The 25673-nt window shown below is 34.2% G+C and overlaps 1 protein-coding gene and 1 long non-coding RNA gene across 51 annotated transcripts in view; one reads left to right on the top strand and one right to left on the bottom strand.

Moving 5' to 3' along the window:
- Positions 1 to 23577, top strand: part of LOC124301985 (calcium-activated potassium channel slowpoke) — a 114906-nt gene extending 91329 nt beyond the window's left edge. For 19 of the 50 annotated variants that reach the window (XM_046757667.1, XM_046757680.1, XM_046757671.1 and 16 more), the window contains 14 exons: positions 5561 to 5611; positions 8496 to 8516; positions 11829 to 11891; positions 13315 to 13347; positions 13462 to 13597; positions 15443 to 15502; positions 16266 to 16662; positions 17280 to 17463; positions 18000 to 18065; positions 18160 to 18296; positions 18374 to 18486; positions 19127 to 19288; positions 20048 to 20141; positions 20628 to 23577. In XM_046757667.1, the coding sequence (XP_046613623.1) occupies positions 5561 to 5611; positions 8496 to 8516; positions 11829 to 11891; positions 13315 to 13347; positions 13462 to 13597; positions 15443 to 15502; positions 16266 to 16662; positions 17280 to 17463; positions 18000 to 18065; positions 18160 to 18296; positions 18374 to 18486; positions 19127 to 19288; positions 20048 to 20141; positions 20628 to 20708 (1598 nt within the window). In that variant the 3' untranslated portion in view covers positions 20709 to 23577. Of the gene's footprint in view, positions 1 to 113; positions 150 to 3213; positions 3283 to 5560; positions 5612 to 8495; positions 8517 to 11828; positions 11892 to 13314; positions 13348 to 13461; positions 13598 to 15442; positions 15503 to 16265; positions 16663 to 17279; positions 17464 to 17999; positions 18066 to 18159; positions 18297 to 18373; positions 18487 to 19126; positions 19289 to 20047; positions 20142 to 20627 lie in introns of all 50 variants that reach the window. The other 31 variants (XM_046757713.1, XM_046757714.1, XM_046757716.1 and 28 more) reach the window with 15 other exon arrangements.
- On the bottom strand, positions 3091 to 3955 carry LOC124302000 (uncharacterized). The gene is made up of 3 exons (XR_006907611.1): positions 3875 to 3955; positions 3201 to 3414; positions 3091 to 3131 (listed from the first exon to the last, which is right to left on the bottom strand). It is a non-coding gene; the product is annotated as an uncharacterized LOC124302000 (long non-coding RNA).
- Positions 23578 to 25673: the final 2096 nt, after the last annotated feature.

The following is a 25673-nucleotide window of genomic DNA, read 5'->3' as shown; positions in this document are numbered from 1 at the left end:
AAAAAACAAGATGAAAAACATGACGAAATGGTGACATGATGAAAAAAAAAAAAAAAAAAAAATCACACACGACATGTTTGATACAATGCTCTTTGTGATATATTATTATCTAGTGGGGCAACAGCAGCGCTCCTGGGGCCGTGACCTAGGTAACGTCTCTTGGTCTCTACTCGCTCGCTTAATATATATATATATATATATATACACGTATATATACTGTATATATAATATAAATTTCTTTTTTTTTTTTTCCTTATTCTTTCTTTTCATTACTTACCTCTTCTAATTATCCACATTCTATAAATATATAACAACGATAAGTATACATATATATAATAATAATAATAATATAACAAACATCTATATCTTCTCTCTGTCTGTCTCTCTATCTCTATTCTCTTCTATCTCTTTCTATACTTTTCCACTCCACTTGCTTATATGATACATTTAATCTTCTATTGTTATCCATTCCTCCCTCTCCCCGCCCTCCCCTCCCTCTGTACACATATACATGCATACATCGTATATGTGTATCGATACCGCGAATCTATTTTTCATCCGTCATATATATATGCAATCGTGCGTAATTCTTTTTTTTTTTTTTTTTTTTTTTTTTTGTAATCGTTTCTCTTTGAACACTTTTTTTTCACACCGCGGTCTCTCCTCTCACGATCAGTCAATCTACGGAGAGATAGTGGAAGAGAAAAAAAAAAAAAAACAAATTCTAGTTCATTCTTTTCGTTCCATTACGTTCACGTATTATTATACGCGAATTAATATATCGCTGATACGACAATTAGATACACAATATTGAAACGTGACTGAGATGAAAAGTGTAAGCGTTAATCGCAATCGATCGGTAATTCATTAATTATTATTGCATTTTTTTATTAATTTTAAAAAACAATACCTTCTGTACATATATATAAAATTGAGCCAAAAATTATTTCCAATCGGGAGAATTTTTTTCTCACTAAACAGGTCCCTTTAAGACCCTAGATTCGATAGGTTAGTTTCTTTGGCTCACCCCAATATACATGAAGATGTATATTGCAACGCTGGTTGCGCGATATTCCATTCAATCGTCATTACATTATTTATTATATTATATTACATTGTAAATTTTTCAAAAAATTAAAAATTCACTTGATAACAATAAAGCGGAATATCGAAATGGCAAAATACTGTCGTTCGGTCAGCAACGGTCAATTTCCGCCCGACTGGCGAACGATATGTATATACTTGTATGTATGTATGTATATATATGTATACATATATTATTAACAATAAGATACTAGCTTGCACTTTGTTATGTGCCCTCCGTCCGCCTTGCCTGCATGACAATAGCTCTCTCGGGTTAACATACATAATTATAGTTAAAAATGGAAATGATTGTTATATTTAAAATTTGTTTTATAAAAGGAGAAAAGCAGTTCGAAGCTGCAGTTATTAACGGCTGTACACCTGTAACCTGAAATCCATATATTTTTATTGCCTGCCATTTATACCTATAGCGTGACAGCTGTCATTGATGAAAAATGCAAAAAACAAAAACAAACAAACAAAGACAAAAACTAAAACAAAACAATCCCTTTTCCACATTACTCGTTGTAACAATAATGTTTCAGCGTTAGGTTCGTGATAGATTTTTTTTTTTTCTAAACCTTTTTTTTTTTTCTTCATATCTTATGGTTTTTTTTTTCTTTTTTTTTCTACTTTCATCGTCATCTCTTCATCCTTTCGATGTAAAGTTTTATACCTTGTTCATCGGTGTATTACACGTGCGGACAGAGGAGTACGAAGAGGATCTATCCCGAATCGTTGCGCGTACCCAAAATGCTCTATGTAACCTGGTTATTTAAACACGGTTACACGGCGTTGCGGATTTCGGCGCGTGTAAATGATAATTCCGCGGATAATTCATTAAGCATTGCAGCTGAGGTGAGGAAACAAGGAAACGGAGAAAAAAAAAAATCACCCATCCGAAAACCCGGAATATACACGAACCATATTCCTACACATATACATATATTTATACAATGTATTTGTTTTCATTCTTTTTTTTTTTTTTTTTTCTTTATTATTTCTCATTCGCGGGTTCCAAAGCCCGGTTCAAACCGTAATTCATTATCCACAGAGATTATATCCCTGATTTTTGTTATCGCGGTAAATTATAATTGACCAACTTTCACCGTCTACGATTTTGGGTATAACATTAACGTCCCAATTTTAATCGCACACTAATTTCAACCTAAACCCTGGGCAAACGAAGGAAACGTTTGAACGCGGCAAACTTCACATCGAGTTCCTTTTACCACTTGTAAGGCTAATAGCGTTAGTAATCTTAACGGCAACTAATAATACTAATTGACAAACGTTAGAGCTGCTATAAAATATTATATATATGTGTATATAGACGCGTAGAGTATCATTGGAACGTTTTCCCAGCTGATGTTGTACCTAATAATACACGTACGTACACAACTTGTACGTGTTGCGATTAATTGTACACACCTACTTCACCGTACACGTATATACTATGAATATATGATACGTACAGTTACAGTATATAATATACCTGGTTCATAGATTAATAGATTGATTAAACATTACGCCACGTATCTATGATCTCAGGTTGTGTCTCTGCGCTTGTGTTTCCGTCGACTCACACATTCCGTGTTCACTACAAGGGTGGTTAGTTTTTCAACTTTTTATTTTAACCTGCCACTAGAGAAATTTGTTACTAATACTCGGATAAAAAAAAAAAAAAAAACAAAAAAAAATGTCGTAAAACCCGGAGGAGATAGGAAAATATATATAATAATAATAATTTTTCATTTATTTTCATGTCCACACCTCACGGACTTTTTTTTTTCTACAGTACTTGTCACAATTTTTCGATCGGCACGTTGAGAAAAAAGAAAAGTTAAAAAAATGAAACAACCCTACTTCAGACAGTTGATGATACATACATGAATTTCAAGTGTAATTAATGCAACATTTATCGTTCCGTCTCACCCAAGACTTCCGTGAATTATATTCATCCCTCACCTGTCCGAAAGTAATCGGGACAAAGTACCTACTTTTTGAAAAATAGTTATCCGACATAACGTCCGAACGTTGATCTTGACCTGCGCAACAATATCGCATATCAGACTTTTTATATCACCCACCCTTCGTCAGGTTGAGACTGAACAAACCGGCTTTTTCCAGATGTGGGGATGATGATGATGCAGACTGGCATGGTGAAGGGGGGCTCTGCCTACCGCAGTTACCTTGACGGTACGCTTCTTTTCAACACCCCTTATCCAAATACACCCCGTAATCACCCGATTCCCGTTCGTCCCATTGTCAAAACGTTTTACTCGATTACCGTCGAAAGCTGTCTGGTGTTTTTATCGTTGCGCGTAAACTCTGTTGACAATTGGACAAAATTTTTTTTTTCACACCCATCCCATTTCTGCGATTACGTAACATCGACGTAATATTACGTCGCTGTCACTCCAACTATCTCCCAGCGCATTATTCGTTCGCCAATACCGTACCCTTATTTATAACATTACAATTCGCGTGCAGGCTTGTTAATTATTAACGGTGCATTTAAAGAAGTGGATGAATTTTCGGAATTTATATTGTCAAGTTCGATCTCGGCTTTATTTTTATTCAATATCGTGTATTATATATGTATTAAGAAAAAAACAAAATAATAATAAGAATAATATGCAAAAGAAGCTTGATACACGTGCCTTTTTTCGCCAAAATTTAGAACGAAACCGAAATCAATATGGAACAATTGCTTTTCCGAGTCGTAAATTGCGAAAATTCACCCAATTTTTCATCCCTCTATTCGTACGTATAATTATAAACCATTTACTTGGATAATTCGTCTTTTCGATAAACCGTAGGACTATCGCCCGGCTTACTATATCCGTTAAAATACTTTTTACACTACGAGCTTAACTAAACACTGTGTATAAATGGAGCTTGTGTAATTACTTGACTGTTGCATTAAGTGTGCGCTTCGTTATTCAACCTGTATACGTATAATAATACAATAACTCGCGTCAATTATTGCCATGCATATTACAGAAAAAAAAAAATGTTGTTATTTTGTTTCGTGTTTTTGTTTCTCATACGTCAAGCTGCTATTGTTTATTGTTAAAGAACTGGCGCGTGGCACACACACACACACACATATATATATGTTATATAAAATGCATCACAGCTGTTAATGTCGTGGAAAGGGCCGTGTATTTTTTACCTGTGTATGTGATATGCAGTGAAAAGCTTTCGTTATACAATGTTTTTTTTTTTTTTTTTTTCTTTTTCCTTCCTCTCTCAAACATTCTTTCACACAATCCGACAGGAATGTCAACAATTCAACGCCTCACGCAATTTCGCACACGAATTTATGATCAGTTTGACGAATTTTATCGTTAAAATAAATTGTTACGAATACGTCCGCAATGGAGCAAGAATGAATATACAACGATGATTCGTTCGATGCCCAGGGTTTAAAATTTACAACGTCACCCATCACACTGCATCTCTCATAATAATAATAATAATTATTGTTGCTACTGTTATTGTTATTGTAATTATCGTTATTATCGTTATTATTATTGCTATCGTTATTATTATTATTATTATAATTATCATTATTATTATTATTATTATTATTGTTACTACTACTACTACACCCGCAAAAACAGAAACAGAATCACATATTTTCCACTAATTGTTACCGAGCGCAGATGTGAAACTTTTAATTAGGATGTAAGAAATTCGCCAAGTAATTAAGCGATTAGGGTGAAAAACAGTTTGCAGAAGGTTTAGATTACGTTTCGTTTGGAAAATCAGGGCGATGGCAAGCTGTATACGGATTTGTAAATATAGTCGAGAGGTTTGATGGAGGGCGGTTATAGGTTGCGGATGTGTGATAATAATAAACGATACAGGAGAGCGAGGAGCAAAGTGGAAAAAAGAGAAAAGAGGAGTGATTGATTGGATTGATTGATTGATTGATTGATTGATTGGTCGAATCGCGTTGTTAAAAACAGATCACGGTATGTATATATGTATATGATACATGCGCGTACGTTTAAAACTGTCGAAAAGATGCTGCAGATTTGAAAAAAAAAAGCAAAGAGCATAAGAGCAAAGACCAAAGACCCTGCCTATATACCCATAATATGTTCTATTATATATACGTATGCAAACATATACGGCGTTATTTGGAAGAGGCACGATGATGCGTATGTAAGAAACGAAGTGGAGAGAGAGAAAAAAAAGAGACCAAGCGGGGATGACAAAAAAAAAAAAAAAAACAATCGACCGACAAAATTAGTAACGATCGAAATGTGATTGAAATGGGAGAACGGAAACGGAAAATGAAAAAAATGAAAATGACGTCGTTTGAGGGAGAGCGAGAGAGAGAGAGAGAAAAAAGGGAAATTTAAAAAAAAAAAAAAAAAAATCCAACCACGCCCCCGAATCTACGCTGAAATTAATTTGTTGATGTGAAGACTAACAGCTCTGGTTCTCTTCTCCATTCGGGCAGTGGCCACATTCCGGAAGGGCGTGAGGGCTGTTCAGATGGTCGGACGAGCAAGTACGTATCACTGAGAGTAGAATTGTGTCTCGTGTGTTCCCGGTGTATTATTATTATTATCATTATTATTATCATTGTTATTATTGTTATTGTTATAATCATTATTACTGTCATTCCTGTCATTACTGTTATCGTCATTGTCGTCGTTGTCACTACTCGTTAAGATCCGTTACGTAGATCCCTTCGTTGTAGGGAAGAATCGGTGCACATCGGATGATTTAAAACGATCCGTTTGAGAAATTTTATCGTACGTATTCGTGGCTTGATTAGATCGGAGATCGTTTGTTCTTCGGAGAGTCGAGATGTTTTTAACAGTTTTTAAACGTACGATTGAAATGCCGATTTTACATTAGTATATGGTTTTAATTAGGACACCGGATTAATATGTAATTATAAATATTTTATGTTTATATTATTTTCATTGGTTATTTGGTATTCTTTGTATGAGGTTTAGTTTTCGTAGACAGAAAATGCAAGTCTGTATTGTATGAAGATGTTTTGTAATTTTTAATGCATAATTATCCGGGCCCTACTTATAATATGCTCTGTTTATAATACCGGAAACTTGATTATATCGTGAAATTTTTTGTTTAATTAATAGATTTCTTACGATTTGTTTGTATCGATTAGAGACTGTAATTTCTGTCATTGAGTATTCCTACATTTACCGACCCAGCGAAGTCAAAAATTTTTTTTTTTTTTTTTCCCGTATTGAACAAACAAATTAACGGAAAGGTTTCGAAATTCGCTTCTTCGTAGCAGAATCAAAAAAATAAACAAAGGCTTGGAACGTCTCACTCGACATGTACGACGAATGAAAAAGTTACCTTGACTGCACGGGAAAAAGATTCAAAACGCCTGTAATATCAAACGCGAAGACTTTGCATTACGTGTTAACAAATTCAGATAAACAACATCGTTTAATTATTTTTAACTGTTTAATTGTTTAACGTATCTGTTGTTGTTTGGATCAAGGATCTCACAATCACGCTCATCTTCATTTTCGTTGTATATTTTATCATACGATACAGTCGTAGGTATATCGGTATTGTATCCTAACGAAAAATAAACTGTAATAACAATGTATTTTCTAGCCCCGTTTGTTTTCAGGACAAAATAAAAAAAAAAAAAGAAAAAAAAACGGTTATGCCTGCAATGACGAGAATTGAAGGCATAATTAACTATATCTGCGTATTAACAAAAATCATCGTACTATCGAAATATTCTTGCGATTGCAAAAATTTAACACAACTCTGGTAGGTTGATTTTTATAAACGTGCAGGGAGGCTTACTCACGAAATTTTATACATGTGTAGAGTATGGATGGACAAACGGTATCTCTCTAAAAAAAAAACAATAAGCATTACTGTAACAACGTCGGTAATATAACATAGATTAGTCAATAACGAAAGATGAAGAAAGAATGATAAAATTAAAAGAAAAATTGGCCCCAGCGTAGTAATAACATTTTTAATTAAATATATTATAGTGTTTGCGCCGTATTGATGTGGTGTTTTATCGTTTATTTTTTTTAAATTATTTGTTCATCCTCAAGGTTCTTTCGACACGTATTTTACGATGTGTATTTTTTGGTTTTCTCGCTGTTGTCGTTTGATTTTTATATCTTATTTTCTGTTTTCCTTTTTTTTTTTTTTTCCGGTCGTTCACTTCACTTTTCCTCGTCGTTTTTACGTTAAAAACTCCTGCAACTAACTTGGTTCACGTTATTACATACATACATATGTATATATATATATATAACTGTTGTTTGAATGTAGTTAACAATTTGTTTATTGTATCAAGGTTTGTGAGTGTATTTTTCGTTAGATGGTTTTCCTTAATCGTTGTCGACAAAACGTGAGGGTTAAAAAAAGACGAAGGTAAAACTTAGAAACGACCCAAGGAAATCGATTTCAATATTTACTGTTCATCAATTCCGGAAGCGTATTATGTTAGTTTATTTTTTTTTCTCTTTTCTTGTCCTTTTTTTTCTAAATGTCATATAGTCTTTTCTATTAGCATATCAATTACATAAATATTATACGTACGTGTATATTTTTCTTATGCATCGGTGTCTTATTACGCATTACATGTATATATATATATATATTTTTTTTTCTTTCATTTCGTTAAAAAACTTTGTACATTGTACGTGCGTGTTATTCAGGTCAGGTAAAATTATCGTTGTCGCAAGCCTGATGGAGTTTTAGTTGTCAATGCTTCAGATCAAAGTGAAAATCGGAAAAGTTGGTTAGTTGCGTGCGTATGCGGTGTATGGGAATAAGAAAAAAGACAAAAAAAAAAAAAAAAAAGAAGAAAAAAGACACCACCATCAATCGTATCCAACATATTTCTATATATACATATGTTAAAAATTTGCCCGATGATGAAAAAAAATCAATACTTACCAGTTGCGTATAAATTTTCGTACTGTTCTTACCGTAATACAATTGATGGAAGATTTTTCTCTCCTACCGCATATTATGTCAGATACATATAATAATGTAACCGTTTAAACGATGATTGTATCATTTCGTTAGAACAAAATAGCAAAAAATCAAACACGCGAAACTTCGTACACACATACATTAATTATATACATACATATACATCGTTGATTTACATTCATATCCCTCCCCCCCCCTTATTATTTATTATCATCGTTATTATCACACGTAAGCTCGATTAAATCATACACGTATCGGATATTATTATTTATGTATTCATATACGTATACGTATTAAAAATACGTACATACGTATATATGTATACATGTATATATCTTATAAACGTCGAAATCGTGTGTATTTATTATACGCATATATACTAACTGTCTGTATGTCTATCTATCTCTGCCTGTTACCTTCCGTCCTCTACTACGTAGGCGAGGACTTCTCGTATGCAAGTAAGTTTGAAGAGGCAAACGCAACCTCTTTACCTTTCACTTTACCTTATACGTATTATAATCGTTATCACTCGTTGTGCGTTTCTTTTTTATTATACGTTTATTCGTTGTTCATAAGTTTTTTTTTCTCTCTCGTTTTTTTTTTTTTTTTGTTTTTCTTTACTTTGATTTTTTTCTAGTTTCGTTCCGTTCAAACAACAACTGTATAACCACCCAACCATTACTACACTTAAATACTTATCGTTACATGTGTGAAAGTAACATTATTCAAATGCGATATACCTGCGTCATTAAATGCTGCAGGATGAAATTTTTTATCCGACACATCTTGTACGTTTTCTGATGTTCGTATGCGGTGTAGGATTTTCCATGTTATAAACAGTCATCAATTACAGTACAACGCTGTCACTGCCCCATTGAGTTATACCCGAGTTTAGTATTCACTTGTACCAACGTCTGTGATAGTTGAAGAAAGAAATCGCCCCCCGCCCCACTTGAGTAAAATAAAAAAAAAAAAAACTGAAACACACGAATAAAAACAATTTTGCACATTTACCGGGGGAAAACTTGCAATGTTTGTTAATTTGTACGAAATCATACCGATGAATATACACTCATCGTCGGCCAAATCGAAGAACGATGTGCTCAATTTTTTATTTTTTTTCCAATTCTTAAAAATTTTTACCCGCCATCATCATTCGTCGCAATCATCTTCATCGTCGTATTTTTGCGTTGCAAATAGGATGAGAAAAAAAATTGAAATAAACAACAACAACAACGACAACGATATGTTGCACAACAGTATCCTGGTAAATGCGCAGAACTGTGTATTATATAGCGAGATTATGCCGTGTAAAATTATATTCCTTTCTCCCGCAATCCCGCACCATTAAATAAAAAAAAAAAAAAAAAAAGAAAAATAAAAAAAAAATTCCTGGCAGTGAGTAACTATGTATATATACATATATATCGCCTATGTACCTTATATATACCTTATATAACATTTAATAGTTGTACTAATTTTCTTACACTCTGCCTAACTTTTTCTGTCTTTCTCTCTTACTTTCCCCATCTCTATCTATCTATCTATCTATCTATTTATCTATCCATCTATTCCTCTCATTTTTTCTTACTTCTTCTCTCTCTCTCTCTCTTCTCTTTTCTTTGTATTGCAATATTGTTTGATGCTGCCATGAAAGAAAAAAAAAAAAAAAATTTGACCGCTATTTTCCTACATACCTGCTAATGCGTCTACCTCGCTATATATACCTTATACCTGATTTGTATATACATATATAAATTATATATACCTACTCTGATATATTACACGTTTGATTCACGGATAATTTTCTATAACGCACTTAAATACGATTTTCACCGCTTATATTTGTATTCTCATTAATACGTATGTATAGCTGCGCACAAATTATATATATATATATATATATTATATATATATATATATATATATATATATATATATATATATATATATATATATATTAGGGTGGTCCTTATTTGGGGTGTTAACGAATTCCGACAAGTGCGCCCCCTAGACACGTTTGAAATAAATAAAAAAAAATGTGTGCAAAACCCCAGCGCTGTAGTCCCATGAGAACACGTGCCTGTAAGCTCGTTTTGTTTCCCATTTAGATAACATGGCATTTTTAGACCAATTCAGTCACTATTTTTTCCAGTCATCCCTAAGTATGTTAAAAATTATTTATCCACATAAATCTATTGTTAATAGGCATGACTACGCGCACATTCTTTTTATATTATATTATATTATACACAATTGAAACTGAATGACCATAGTTTGAATGCAACTCTAATCAACTCATATCAAATTTATAATGAAATACGATACATGTGAGGTTTTGTAAAAGAATGTGCGCGTAGTCATGCCTATTAACAATAGATTTATGTGGATAAATAATTTTTAACATACTTAGGGATGACTAGAAAAAATAGTGACTGAATTGGTCTAAAAATGCCATGTTATCTAAATGGGAAACAAAACGAGCTTACAGGCACTGTTCTCATGGGACTACAGCGCTGGGGTTTTGCACACATTTTTTTTTATTTATTTCAAACGTGTCTAGGGGGCGCACTTGTCGGAATTCGTCAACACCCCAAATAAGGACCACCCTAATATATATATATATATATATATTTTCTCCGTACGTCGCATGAATCTATCGTAGTAGACATTATTTTCAGTATTATATGGTATACGCACAATGTACAAATGTATTAGGTATGCGCACGCTATTTTCTTACCGTAGTACACATACCATGAATAATGAGTTTGAATTAACATGTAGCTGCAATTTTGTGTGCAAAATGCGTTTTTACTCTTCATTCCGTATAGATAGAGCATGCTCGATGTAGTTTACAATATTTCTAAACATACTCTGTATTCTTTTGTAGAATATCGAGAAACGAAAGTAGAGGATAAAGAATTTTCAATTTTGCATTTCTATTTTTCATAATCTATGCTTCAATATAACGATATCGTAGATTTATCTATAATATTTTAATATTTACGATAGTTAAGAATTTGCACGATGCATTTTAATTTTTATATACATATGATTATTGTTCACCTACCTATACATAGTATACATATATTATGTATATGTACAATTACCTTGAAAAATTGTAGGAGAAGAAAATCGAAAAACGGCCAAAAAAAAAAAAAACAGTCTTCGCACGGCACGAGTATAGCATAAATCACGATTTCACGATCGCGCAGGAAATATATCCGATGAAATTCTAATTCCATATTTTTTCTCGTGTTTTGCGATTATTGTTTTTTTTTTTTGTCTTCTACACAAGCAGCTCGGGTTATAACGTACAAATGAATGATTAAATGAATAATAAAATTGCAAATAAATTTTTGAGCTCGTTTAATATTCGATTCTGACTCTTGCGCTCAACAATCTCGTTATTGTACGAGTTGGTTAGTTTTGGTGCGATATAAAAATTAGGATGAAAGAAAGAAAGAAAAAACAATAAATCTGCAAGAATAATTTTTCTCGTCTGGTCGTTCCGTTTTTAAAATTAAAATTATTGGAAATTAGAAGGAGAATATGTTAAATCAATTTTATAACTGCTGCTTGTGTGGGAAATTTTGGCAGATGATGAAATGAAAAACTTGTGAAAAATTTATCAAAATCAATATTATATTAGCTTTTTTTTCTTTTTCTTTTTTCCATATCTGAGGGTGATTTACAATTCCGGTAAACTAGTGTATAAGTAGTGGATAAATAGGATAGGGTAGCTAATATGTGTAGTGGTTTGTTACAGACGACCACCATCCTCCCCCCACATTCACTCCGCCAGAACTACCCAAGATGGTTCACGTGCGAGGTACAGTCACACCTCTCTCTCATTTGTACCTGTCGCAGCAGCTTGAAAATTAAGCTCCCGCAACCCGCTTTCCCACCATTCGTACCGCGTATAAACATATATGAATAAATATATACCTATATATATATATTTATAATTATAAAATTAATTACAACAAAGACAGCTCGTATATTCACCGCAATATTTTTTTATATCCTTATATCTTATACCAAAGCGGTTATTATAATTATGGAACAATCTGCACACGTGCATGCAGCAAGCTTTCACTACAATTTCACAACTTTTCAGTTTTTAAATTCATTTATTTTTTTGGAGGGTGGGGGGGAGATTTTTCGCCGGTTGAAGCTCAACGGAATTTGTTCAATTCTCCTCTACGGGACGACGATGATAGTTTACATCGAAAGGGAGAGAATGGTCCGTATCGGTTTCGAATTCAAGGGAAAGAAATAAAAAAATTTAAAAAAAAATGAAATATAAAAAAAAGGAACGGAAAAAGGAAAATAATCTAATAGGTTGTAAAAAGTGAATTTGTTACTGTAATCGTTTATGTTTGTTACATTGAAATACGTTTTATTAACTCGCATGTTATTTTAATTTGACCGCAGACAAAATATGACGTTTCAACGTAATATCTGTGATCGTATACAACGTTTTTATCTAAATACGTAGTGTTGTGTTTTATGTAATAATTGATCGTTTGCATGCAAAGCGCTTGATTGACTTGAGGAAGGGAGAAAGTAAATAATGAAATTTGAAACGAAGAAAAAGCAACAAAAAAAATCGACAAAAAAAAAAAAAATCAAAAAATACCGAATATAAATAAAGAAATCGAATGGATGCACAAGTAGATTATTATACAGTAAAATTGTAGTTCTGTAGTAAACTGTAAGAATTATTATTTTGGGGCCAGGTCAAAGGGGTATGTATATACACTCCTCGGAACAGGGTGAAAAAATATTTAATTTTCTCATTTGTCATTTTTATACACCGCCAAATTCGCTTCAGTGAAGTTTTTTATTCCATCACGATGTGGCCTTAATCGCGAGGTGTATATGCAAACCCTTCTTGACAGACATACGGTTTTTTTTTTTGTTTTTTTTTTCACTCAATTTCAACGAAGATAATAGTTTTACATAGGTATATATCATATAAATGTAATTAAAAAATCAGAAATCGCGTACATTGTATGCACATTTGAATAATTTAATCAGCACTACCCCGGATCGCGTTTGAAACTCACAATCATAGAATTTTGGCACATGCAATAACGGCGATTAGTTGGAAAGTTCGTTTTTCGATGGAAGTATAATCCTGAAAACAATGTTAAAAAATTAATAAACGCACTGTGGCTTGCACTTGTATGATTAGCTGGTAAAATCATCGGTATCGAGTCGCTGTATAATTATCGATTTCTTCGTTGTAGGTGAGATAAGCCGAGAACGAGACGATCTAAACGGTGAGTTGAAAGTTGTTACGATTTTCGATTGATTGAATAAAATTACAAAAAAAAAAAAAAAAAAATAAGAAAAAAAGAAAATACGGGGATTAAATTCGTCCTTTTTTATTCCAGCGATGAGAAATCATCGAAATTCGGTCGGCATGACGCTGATGAACTCGACGAAGCAAGTGAACAAGGTGAAACCGAACGTGAACAGAACGCCGAACGATAGTTTGTCCAGTCCTAACCAGTCGTACAACAACCAGAGGTAAGTACGAGCATCCCGTGAGTAAATTTTTTCTTTTTTACTTCTACTCTTCATTTTTATCACTCGTCACTTGATTATACATGTAACGCGCGGTAAATTTTTCATCCTGCAGTAGAAGCAGTCAAGCCATTCATCGGTCGATATTACCTGAGAATATTTAAATACCAGGCAATTGTTTAACATTGAATTATTGGCTCACCTCGTTTGAAAATCAGGCGATGGTATTTTCATAGGTGAAATATATTATACTCTCAATACCCACCATTCTTGTTTTCTAATAGACGAAAGTCTATCGATTGAAATTTTACAGTACGGATACGTGAAAATGATTATGATTGAAAATAAATTGCATAAAATTTTATTTAAAGAAGAGAACATTAAATACGTACAGTTTTTTCAAACTGCTATATATTGCTTGGTAGCAATATCTTGTTATATAATATTACACGAATATTACACATTGAAAATATATTTCACTCACTCTCTCATATTTCTGTTACAATTATACACGCATATCGATGTATAATGATTCTGTATACCGAGAGAAATTTCCAGACGTCATTACTCTACAGATATTAGAAACTATTTTTATTCTGTACTATAGTCGAAAAATATAGTTCCGGGTGCAAAGTGATAACGAGTTTTGTAGCTGTAACCAGAAAATCTAGCGTTTGTGATTATTCTTTTTGATTATTATTACCGAAAATAGAGAGATTCAAAGTTGCGATAACCAGAAAATTTAGTATCGATAACTTTAATCTAACACTAAATAGTTACTTGTACAACATTGCTACGTGATTCCAACGAATATTTGAACCGTTACTGAAACGATAACCATATTAGCAATATTTTCTAGTAACTATAACAAATGAAATTTTTCCCAGTGTACAGTATACAGAGTGATTATTTATCGACGAAATGGTCCGTCGTCTGCTACATAGTTGAATGCGCATGCGCTAAAATTTGAGAGCAGCTGTTTGGCAGGGCTACCAACGGTCATAAATTCGAACGACGGATAACCTGAAAAATTTTGTCAGCTGTCGGCGTTGAACGACTCGATGTCGATGACGACTGTGAAAATTTTTGAGGTTACGTCGACGACGGTTGGTCACCCTGACAAACAATCGCTCTCGAATTGTTGCGCGTGCGCATTAAATCGTAGCAGACGACGCGGCATTCTATCGATAGATAATCATTCTGTACATCTACATCTACTACATGCGTAACATAGACATACCTCCTCGCTGCAGGCTTATAGTAATGAATTTCTCGATTTTCGACGAGTGCATCTGTACGATGAATAATCTTAATTAATAACTTTTTGCACCAAAAAACAGCCAAACTGACTGAACTGCAATTTTACACAATAAACCCTGTTAAACCAAGTTAAAAAAAAAAGCATGCAATTATACTTAAATTGCAAATACATTTTTCATAATTATCATTATCATCACTGTTGTCATAATTACACATGCGTTTATTATTTTCAAGCTCACTAATGGTATACCTATACGTTCAGCTTTGTTGCAATCCTGAATTCATTATACGCTTGTTTATGTTCATCTCGTTCTCAAATTACTGCGATTTTCATTAAGAAGAAAAAAAAAAAAAACACCTGCACTTCAGACGTAAAGAGCAACGGTTACGTAAAAAAAAATTAAATTCTTTTCATCCCTTCTCCCCCCGCCCCGTCATTCATATCCACACGATTCATTCCTGTATACTATCTGAATATGTAAATTGAATAATCGGAGGATGTTATGTCACGCAGAGATTGAGCTGTCGTAACTATACATGTACATATATTAGGAGGGACCAACGTGAAATCACACCTTCTGATTCCAGATCGCAAGAGGAATCTGCATACTCTGGTTACCATCTCGCCTACGAAGTCAAAAAACTCATGTACGCTTATGCTGTTAACACTGTTGTTGGTTTATTTTTAATTTTTTTAAAAAACTTATTTCTTATTATTGTTATTATTGTCATTATTGTATATACGTTGTATACGTTGTAGGTGGAGAGAAAAAAAAAAATTCGTCTGTGTTTTTGTGATACGTTGGTACATCTAACCACTTTAACGATTAATACGTTGCATTACGTACTGCTTGCACACTCTATTTTATGCCAATGTATACAGTAGCTAAACAGCCCGCGTTTCTTGATTCGTACGTATGTACGTATGATAACAATATCTTGCATGCCTTTGCCGCTTTTGTAAACTTTCCTAAAACTCTACCCTTACGCCACAAGTGTGCTATATGGAAAAAGATATCGTAGAGTCGAATATCGGGTAAACTGATTGGCGATGAAAAGTATATAAATAATAGAAGGTGTATAAAACGAACGATGAGAAAATTTCCTGCATGCGTTAAAATTTTTTCGTATTGTGAACGGGTAGCCCTAATTTAAATTTTTTCACATATCGCGAAGATCGGATTTTTAACGAAGACGAGAATTCACGCGTATGGATTTCGGAATTACGTTCCGACGGTACGAAGAACGAGCATAATTATGTGTTTTTTTTTCTCTACCTTTTTTGTACTTTGTTACGCACTTTTACCGCGTGACGAGTCTCTTCCGCTAGATCGAATGTCGAGTATAATGATATCTATCACAAGGAGAGCACCGACGGATCGGTAAAACATTTCCGGCGCATTCGTTTCAGGCCGACGAGCCGGGGCTCGGGCGGTAACAACGTGAACAACAACGGGGGTCTCCAGGTCGGGATAGCCGACGACCAGGCGAAGGACTTCGACTTTGAGAAGACGGAGATGAAGTACGACTCGACCGGAATGTTCCACTGGAGCCCGGCGCGAAACCTCGAAGACTGTATCCTGGACCGGAACCAGGCGGCGATGACGGTGCTGAACGGGCACGTAGTCGTCTGCCTCTTCGCCGATCCGGACTCGCCCCTGATCGGACTGAGAAACCTAGTAATGCCACTGAGAGCTTCCAATTTTCACTACCACGAGCTTAAACATGTAGTTATAGTCGGTGCCGTTGACTATATACGGCGGGAGTGGAAGATGCTGCAGAATCTCCCCAAGATATCGGTTCTGAACGTGAGTGAAACGACACTCGCGAGCCTCGGGCCTCCCCGAGGGGTTGATCGCTCGTGAAATCTGGTGTACACTTTTACAGAAATCTTGTGGAATCCCTTGAAATCTTTGAAATCTCCTGAAATCTTTAGGAATCGTTGTAATTTTCCCTTCTAAAAAATCCTTTGATATCCCATGAAGTCTCTGGTAATCTTTTGAAATCCTCTGAAATCCCTGAAATCTTTTGAAATCTTTCGAGATGCCTGAAATTTTTTGAAATCCGCTGAAATCATCGGTAAATCTTTCGAGATCCCTGAAATCTTTTAAAGTTCTTTGAAATCCTTGAAATCCCATGAAATCTCTTGAAATCCTTTGAAATCCCCGAAATATTTTGAAATTCTTGAAATCCTTCAAAATTCCACCAACTTTGTTGTAACCTTTTGAAATCCTCTGAAATCGTCTGTCGTTTTTTGAAATTTTTTGAAATCTTTGAAAATCCTTTAAAATCTTTTGAATTCCCTGAAAAATTTTCAAATATTTGTAATCTTGAAACGAGGCGTCCATCAAATCGATGTGTAATCAACCCCTCGGTCCTCCCTCTACGCTTCGTCGTCACCTCGTGTCCTTCCTTGTTGTTTCAGGGTTCGCCGCTCAGCAGAGCGGATCTCAGGGCCGTGAATGTCAACCTTTGCGACATGTGCTGCATTCTGTCGGCTAAAGTGCCTAGCAACGATGACCCCACCCTCGCCGACAAGGAGGCCATCCTCGCGTCCCTCAACATCAAGGCCATGACCTTCGACGACACTATCGGCGTACTGAGTCAAGGTTCGTCCTGCAATTCTGGGCGGGCTTCCTTGACAATCAGCAGAGCCCTGTTCCACGTGTCTTGAGCAGGGGGTCACGTGACGGTTTTAAATATTTACATGAGAATCCGATCCCTTTTTTCCATCCAACATCGGGTAGATTTAACATTTTTCACGCTACATGATCATTTTGATGCTAGCAAGTGCGTTCCGATCAATTAGGACCGATCAGTTACTGCATGAATTCATAATCGAATAGTTTGCAAAATGTAACCTCCAACGACGCCCGCCTCGCGACGAAATTAATTGATAAAAAATTTGTACATTTTTTATTCAACCGTAACCGACCAGATCGCATTTTCTGACAACGGCACGATCATTTTGCGATAATTTCCAAACAAATTCTTACTGTCGATAAAAAATTGTCCCGATACTTGTAAATGGTCACGTGACACCGTGCTCAAGATCGATTGGAAAATATGATCGTTTTTATCCGACGTTACGTCAAGTGTGCTCCGAACTCAATCGCGCTGTTCAAATATCGTTCGATTGTTCCAGTTGGCAGTCCGATAGTTCTACAAAGAAGAGGATCCGTCTACGGCGCCAACGTGCCGATGATCACCGGTAAGCTGAGAAACTCTGAACGTTTAAACGCAATTTCTATACCGTATCCGGATCACTCAAATTCGACCGTCATTCCGTGTCCGTTATATTTAAGAATTGGTGAACGACAGCAACGTCCAGTTTCTCGACCAGGACGACGACGACGATCCGGACACTGAACTTTACCTGACGCAGCCCTTCGCCTGCGGCACAGCCTTCGCAGTCAGCGTTTTGGATTCCCTCATGTCAACGGTTAGTTTCCCTCGACATATTGTTATTTTTCACTGAAAAAAACGAACGCCTGGTGCTCAAATCGAGAATCATTTCAGACGTACTTCAATCAGAACGCGTTGACGTTGATTCGATCCCTCATCACCGGAGGGGCGACTCCCGAGTTGGAACTGATCCTTGCCGAAGGTGCTGGGCTCAGAGGAGGATACAGGTCGAGCTTTATTACTTTCAGAGCCATTGTTGCCCATCTACTTTTTCAATACTTGCACTGTACACCTGCAAGTGATTTTTCTCGGTTATAACATACTAGATACTTACAAGGAAGTTATCCCAAGTCGAAAAATGAAACTTTCTCAATTAAAAACAAACAACTGCCAAATCACCCCTTGACATACTTTACTTTGGAGGGTGGTTTCACTCCCTTAGAGCGTCCAGTGGCAGATAAAAAAAAAAAAAAAAAAAAAAAATACCTTTTGCTTAATTTTTAGTCTACTGTAACATATTGCCAGAGAAATAAAATCGGAGAGATCGACCTTGGACACCTTCCTTGTTAGAAAATTCAGTCGGAGATGAGATATTTTTACTCTGGCAACTTCGGATTGTCGTTTCGAGGAGTTCCGAAAACCATTTCGAAATGGAGCCGAAATGAACCGCTGTAAATCCGTTAGTAAATTAGATTCCACCCGACGGATATAAGTCGTAAAATTGAAAGATTCGCTTCAGATTTGGACAAAGTATTCCTTCAGATCTTTTATACTCTTTGCCACGATCCCGGTGTATTGAAAAAGTAAAATTTCTCCCGTCTCTTCTGTTATTACTTACACTCATTTCCCACTGACCCTCTTCTTCAGCACGGCGGACAGTCTTTCGAATCGGGACCGGTGCAGGGTGGGTCAAATATCTTTGTACGACGGGCCGTTGGCTCAGTACGGCGAAGGTGGCAAGTACGGCGACCTCTTTGTCGCGGCATTAAAATCGTATGGAATGCTGTGCATTGGTCTGTACAGGTACAGGTACCGGACTTTTTTTATCTCGATGGTATTTATTGGATTTTCTATTTCTTATATACAATATATCACAATATATATATATATATTGTCTAATATACGTTACGTCTTTTATGTATGTCACACATACTGCTGCGTATACATATAGACAATTATCCATTTTTTTTGTCAACATTATACTATATATTGTATTGTACAATTTGTTTCCTCATATCTTTTTATATATATATATATATACATGTATATAAAACATACATGTATATATACATATATTGTGAGTATATATATATATATGCATAATGCGCACAAATTTTGTATTTTGCATTTGTTTTTGTTTGCATCTCGCTACGCAGCACCGATATACACGCGTGTGCAGAGTTTTGCGTAAAAGTAAGAAAATGCAAAAGCCTACGAAAAAAAAAAAACAGAAACGAAAAAAACCGAACAAACAATGTTTGTAAGTTTTGCTCATCCAAAAAATATCATTTTTGAATTTTTGATCGCCAATTTATTTAGTCTTTAGTCTGTCGTATTGATTGTGTTTTTTTTCATTCTTTTGAAACAGTTTTTTGTTGTTTTTTTTTTTTTTTTACACATATTTTTTATTTTTTTTTAGTTAGCTGCTACTGGATCCATTTTTTTTTTTTTTTTTTGTTTTATTCGTACTGTTAATTATTCAGCTTGTCGAATTGTAACGCAAACTACCACTCCTCGGTATCCGCTATTCTTAACACTTTTCCATATGTTTCCTCACCGCGCGTTTAGGTTTCGCGACACGAGTTCATCCTGCGACGCATCTTCGAAACGATACGTCATCACCAATCCACCTGACGACTTTACTCTGTTACCAACAGATCAGGTAAACACATTACATGTTATACATATATTACATAAAATGCACAGTAAGTCTGGTTAACAAGAAAAGGAAAAGAAAATCACTAGCGGGGTTACAAAAAGTAAAATGTCAAGTTAAATCTAGTCGAATTTTCTATCAGTTCTTTTATCAAATCTTTTTTATAAAAAGCATACAAAAAAAAAAAAAAAAAAACGAAGCATACTCAACTAAGTGTATCAGTATACCAATAGATATGTGAAAATGATATAGAATTCCGATTGTTGAATATTTTGTTTTTCTATATACTTTGAACCTTTACACATTTTGTGATTACTCTGTGATAAAATTTCGGGTTTTTCAAAATTCTATATCACCACCCTCAACTTACATCGTGTCGACATATTTCACTTTTACATCCGCCAAACGAAAAAAATTCCGTGCGATATCGCTTGAGCGTCGATCAAATCCTCTGGTTGAGGTGGTAAAAATTCAAATACAATTTTCGCGCAGGTATTCGTTCTAATGCAGTTCGACCCGGGTCTGGAGTACAGACCGAGCAGAGGAGCCCGAGGGAAAGATGACGCCTCCTGACTGTTGCTGTGTAGCGCCCTCACCGACGGACCTTACTCCTACATCTAAATGAAACTGGTTGAAATCGCGTCGAAATCTTCCCCGTTATTTCATATATATACATATATACATATATACATATATACATATGTACATATATATATATTTATATATTTAGATTTGTCTTAAGTTTTCACCACGCTTTAGGGTGTTTCTCATGCATCGATGATGATTGAAAAACTTGGTAAAGAAAAAAAGCGTTTAATTAGAGGAAAAAAAAAAGAACACACACACACCTACATCAAAAAACGAAAAAGATAATTTTATTTATTTATTAATTTATTTTTTCGTTCTCATTCCTTTGAAACGTTATAAAAGCGGAGCTGGTTTTCTCGCGCAAAAAATACCTACATCTATTACCGTATGTACCTACTTTCTCAAAATTTTCTCTTGTCACGCAAAAGAAGTGTTTTTCTTTTCACGTCATCCCCCCCCCCCCTTTCCGCCGTTAGCGTAGACAGAAATCAACGTTGAACGGTTTTTTATTTTCTATCGTCATCGCTAAGTACTCGCGTTTTTCTCCCTGTCATTTTCATTTTTCTACTTGTTATTATTTACGGAGAAATGAAGGGGAAGAATAATTGGCAAAGTATTTCCGGTCCGAGGGCTGCTACACGCTGCGAAGTGTCTCGCAAAGATATCGAGATTCTAAGGACAGCTGTACAGTAATAATAATGATATTATTAATATTGATAATACTAAATAATAATAATAATAGCAGTTATAATAATGGGTGAATAATGTGACAATGAGTTGACTGGACAGTGTATGAAAAACAAAAAGAGAACCGATAAGAGCAAGAAATATAGAGGAGGGGAAGAATAAAAGTAATAATGATAATAATAATAATGATTTATGATTTAAAAAAAAAAATTTAAAAAAAAAAAAAAAAAACGAACAAAGAGAGAAATTATCTAGTTTAAATTACCCTAACGAAGGTGGTGATGCTATGAGGAATTGTTTCTTAAGTAGAACGCTACAACCTGCAACCGCGTGTCTGCACTGATAATACCCGGTGGCGGTAGAAAAAAAAAAAAAAAGAGATAAAAATGGAACAATGAGAAAGAAAACGAAGAAGCAAAGCAACGTGATAAAAAATTAAAGAAAAGGAAGGAAAGAAAGACAATTTGAAAGTTAGGTATTGAATAGTGTATAGAATGATTATAATACTTTAATTATTATGTAGATAAAACATAAAATTATCGGCAATTTACGGGCAGATCTGAGACCTTGCTAAAATTATTACAACAGATTATACAGGTATATATACAATATATGTTGATGAATTGCAACTATTTTATTTCGACAAGCTACGTAATGATGTGTACGTACGTATACATGTATATTTGCAGTACGCATGCACAATTGTCGAGACTGAAAATTAATGTAAAAATGTTGTTTATATTTTTTCAAATCAACTTTCGGTTGTATTTTTGGTTTTTTTTTTTTCTGTCTTTTGTTGCGTTCTTCTTTCGTTCCGTTCTTAATCGCCGATTATCGGTAATCCCTTCTCTCGTGATTCGGAGATCGAGTGAATTGCCGTAATAATTATGAAATAACAGCGTGCAGTGAAACGAGTTTATATAATATGAGTTATTGCAGCGAAAACAGAAAATTTCAAGATACTACGTGTGGAGTATTACACACGCATACACAGTCCGCAGCGGCGTATGCAATAACCGTGGGTAAATAAATGATAAGTAGGAGAGAAAAAGAAGAATACAAAGAATTTGAATGGGAAAATAAAGAAGAATAAAATAAAATTCAAATATATATATATATGTATATATATATACGATGTGCCACAAGCATTGCGAAGTTATATAATTACACACACACATGCATTATATTATATTACATGTTTAATAAGAAGTGAACTCAAGTGCGGGACTAAATGCAATCTTACCTCGTGTGTCTTGTTTACGACTAAAACTAAATAAATGAAGAAAATTAAATAAAATAAAAACTTATGAACAAATGAAAACAAAACAAAAAAAAAAAAAAACTATCAGAAATTGAAGAACTTTGTACAGGAGATGTGAAAAACAAATTATACGATATTATTATTATTATTATATATATATATATATAAAGAAAACGAAAAAAAAAAAAAAACCCCTTTTCCACACAATTTTTAGTAAATCGATATGTAATATTGTAACTAGTCATCACCCGCAGAAAAGAGAGAGGAAAACGGAAGGAAAAAGAAAAAAAAAAGAACAAAACAAAACCCTCATCGACGACATACTTCTCTTTTATAATAATATATTGTACATTATACGCGTATGTATATTTTTTTTTTCCTCGTCAATATCGCGAACGGTTCGACTATACGTACGTATTACAAATACGTGTACACAATATGTAACACACAAGTAAATAACAAATTACACATGTAAATGCGTATGCGTGCGTTTGTTTAAATGTATATACACGTATAGCGAATGCGTACGTATACATCTGCCAAACTTATAAATATATACCTAATTGTAAAACGTATTAGGCGCTCGGCGAAGTTCAAAAAGCTCGCTTGTTTATCGCAAACGGCGCCCGAAATGAATGACGGAATCAACGATAGAAAGATTGCGTGTGCGAGCGCGAGCGTGCGTGTGCGTGTGCGTGTGAGTATATGAAAAAAATTTAACCCTCCGTTGCGTTGCTGTTCTAAAAAAAAACAAAAAAAAAAAAAAAAAAAAACAAGTTGAAAAAATAACTCGACGATGCGAAGAGGAGGAAAGAAAGATGAGTTGCGAATACGAATGAACAAGGAGGAAGAGAAGACGAGGGGGAGCGAAAAAAAAAACAAAAAAAAAAGGAAAAAAAAAATAAACGATTTAAACAATTAATTAAATGAAATCCATTTCGATTAAAAGACAACTAGCTGTGGTAGATGCTGCCGTGTTCGTATATTATGTATAACGTGTATTAACGTGTATTACTGCGCTGTTGCTGCTGCCGCTGTCGTTGCTGAATGCTACCGCTGCTGCCGCCGCAATTATAATATTCACGTGCACTGTTCACTGCCACTGCAGTTCATATTATCATTATGTATGTATGTATGTACAACTTCACATAACGATATGGTTTCATTAAGACAAGGGAAAAATAAGCGATGCCATACTTTGCGAGATATGTACGACGTTAATTATTATTAATGTGATACCTGGTTAAATATATCCGTGCAATGGACAGAGCGGAGCGCTTGTCTTTTTTTTCTTCTTATTCTTATTCTATTTCTTTTTATTCAGCACATGTATTACGTTAGTAGAATTTTTCAACAATTCTTTATTCGTGTATAAACGCAGGTCGCGAAACGTTGTTTCACCTTTTTTCCACAAGTGATACGTCGTGATGAATATGTAAAAAAAAAAATTAGAGTAAACACGTGATCCAAATAAATTGTCCATTTTATAGATGATAGCTACATATATATATATATATATACATATATATATATATGTATATATATATATATATATCGTTTTTTCCCTATCTTAATCGAATTATATCACCTCATACGCATTAGTGTTACGTACACAAATCGTTAACATTGAATTTCCAATGACATGTGGTTCTAGTATTTTACAAATGAACAATTTTGTATCTTACAACCAGCCAAAACAAGTCACGTCTAACCGTGAAACGTGTCGGGCATTGATTTTCAGGCACTATAAATTGACCTTATACTTGATACGTTCGCTTCTCACTTCGTTATTTGGTTTTATTGCCAATTGCATAAATAGCTCACCCGTGGTATGGAAAGTATAAGATGTCGTTTGAAATAAATTAAAAAAGAAAAAAAAAACAAGCAAACAACTTTTCACGTATTCACACTAATGCGAAGAGATCCTTGTTGATTCCACCTATGCTTTAATATAATCTCTTGAGAATTATTCAATGGAGGATGAGGTCGCCATTGCAGATATTAATAATCCGATTCAATTGATACACGGGAAAAGGAAAGTGAAGTTTTATTGGCTTGTTGTGAGGTACATAATTTATTCGCGCACTCTCTTAATAATATTAATATTCATAAGAACACTAAGAATAATGAATAATGATTAATAATAATAACGATAACGATAATAATAATAACATTAAATAATGTCATACTAATGATAATTATATTTCATGCACCGATTCAAATCAAGTTCATCGCATCTTTGTTCACATTCTCGTGTATTATGAGCTCGTGGTGCATTTTGCCTGTATGTATGACGTATGTATCTAAAAACAAACAAACAAAACCGGAAAAGAAAAAAAAAAAAAAAACAAATGATTTGGATATAAATAATTATGTTCACTGTATTAAATAATGTATAAAAAAGAAAAAAACTAAAAAAAAAAAACGAAGATGAAAAAAAATGCGAAAAAAAAGAATTATAATTAAGGCACGCGGCGTGCTTGCCACCTTCAATGCCTCATTGACCTCATCTAATGCTTTTTTATCTGTACATTTACAATTTGTGTACCAATGAGGAACGTTGTTTAATCATGTTGTTGATGTTATTGTTAAAGAATGAGATTCAATATTGTACATAAATATATATTCATTATAATTGATGATATAAATAATTATATACATAAAACGAAAGAAAAAGAAACAAAAAAAAAGTGAAAGAAAAAGAAAAAAAAAGAAAAAACTCGCGTTCTCGCTCATTTTCAACCCGCCTGAATTTAACAACCAGCTTTTCTTATCACCGTTAAGTAATCACACGTATATGTATATATGATTTTAATCGCGGGTATTTAATTTTATTAAGAAAAAACAAAAACAGGTATATAGTAATAATATTGTGTATAATATTTACATCGCTTCAAAATTAACAATATTTACAATTATGTCTTACGAATTTAATTTTACTTTGTATTCAAGTAACTTATACATATATCACTTTACGAATATCCAGTGCTCACCAACTCCGT

The sequence above is a fragment of the Neodiprion virginianus genome, chromosome 4 (assembly GCF_021901495.1).
Source record: "Neodiprion virginianus isolate iyNeoVirg1 chromosome 4, iyNeoVirg1.1, whole genome shotgun sequence".
NCBI lineage: Eukaryota > Metazoa > Arthropoda > Insecta > Hymenoptera > Diprionidae > Neodiprion > Neodiprion virginianus.
The sequence above is the reverse complement of the archived record's forward strand: the minus strand, read 5'-3'. Positions and strand labels throughout refer to the sequence as shown.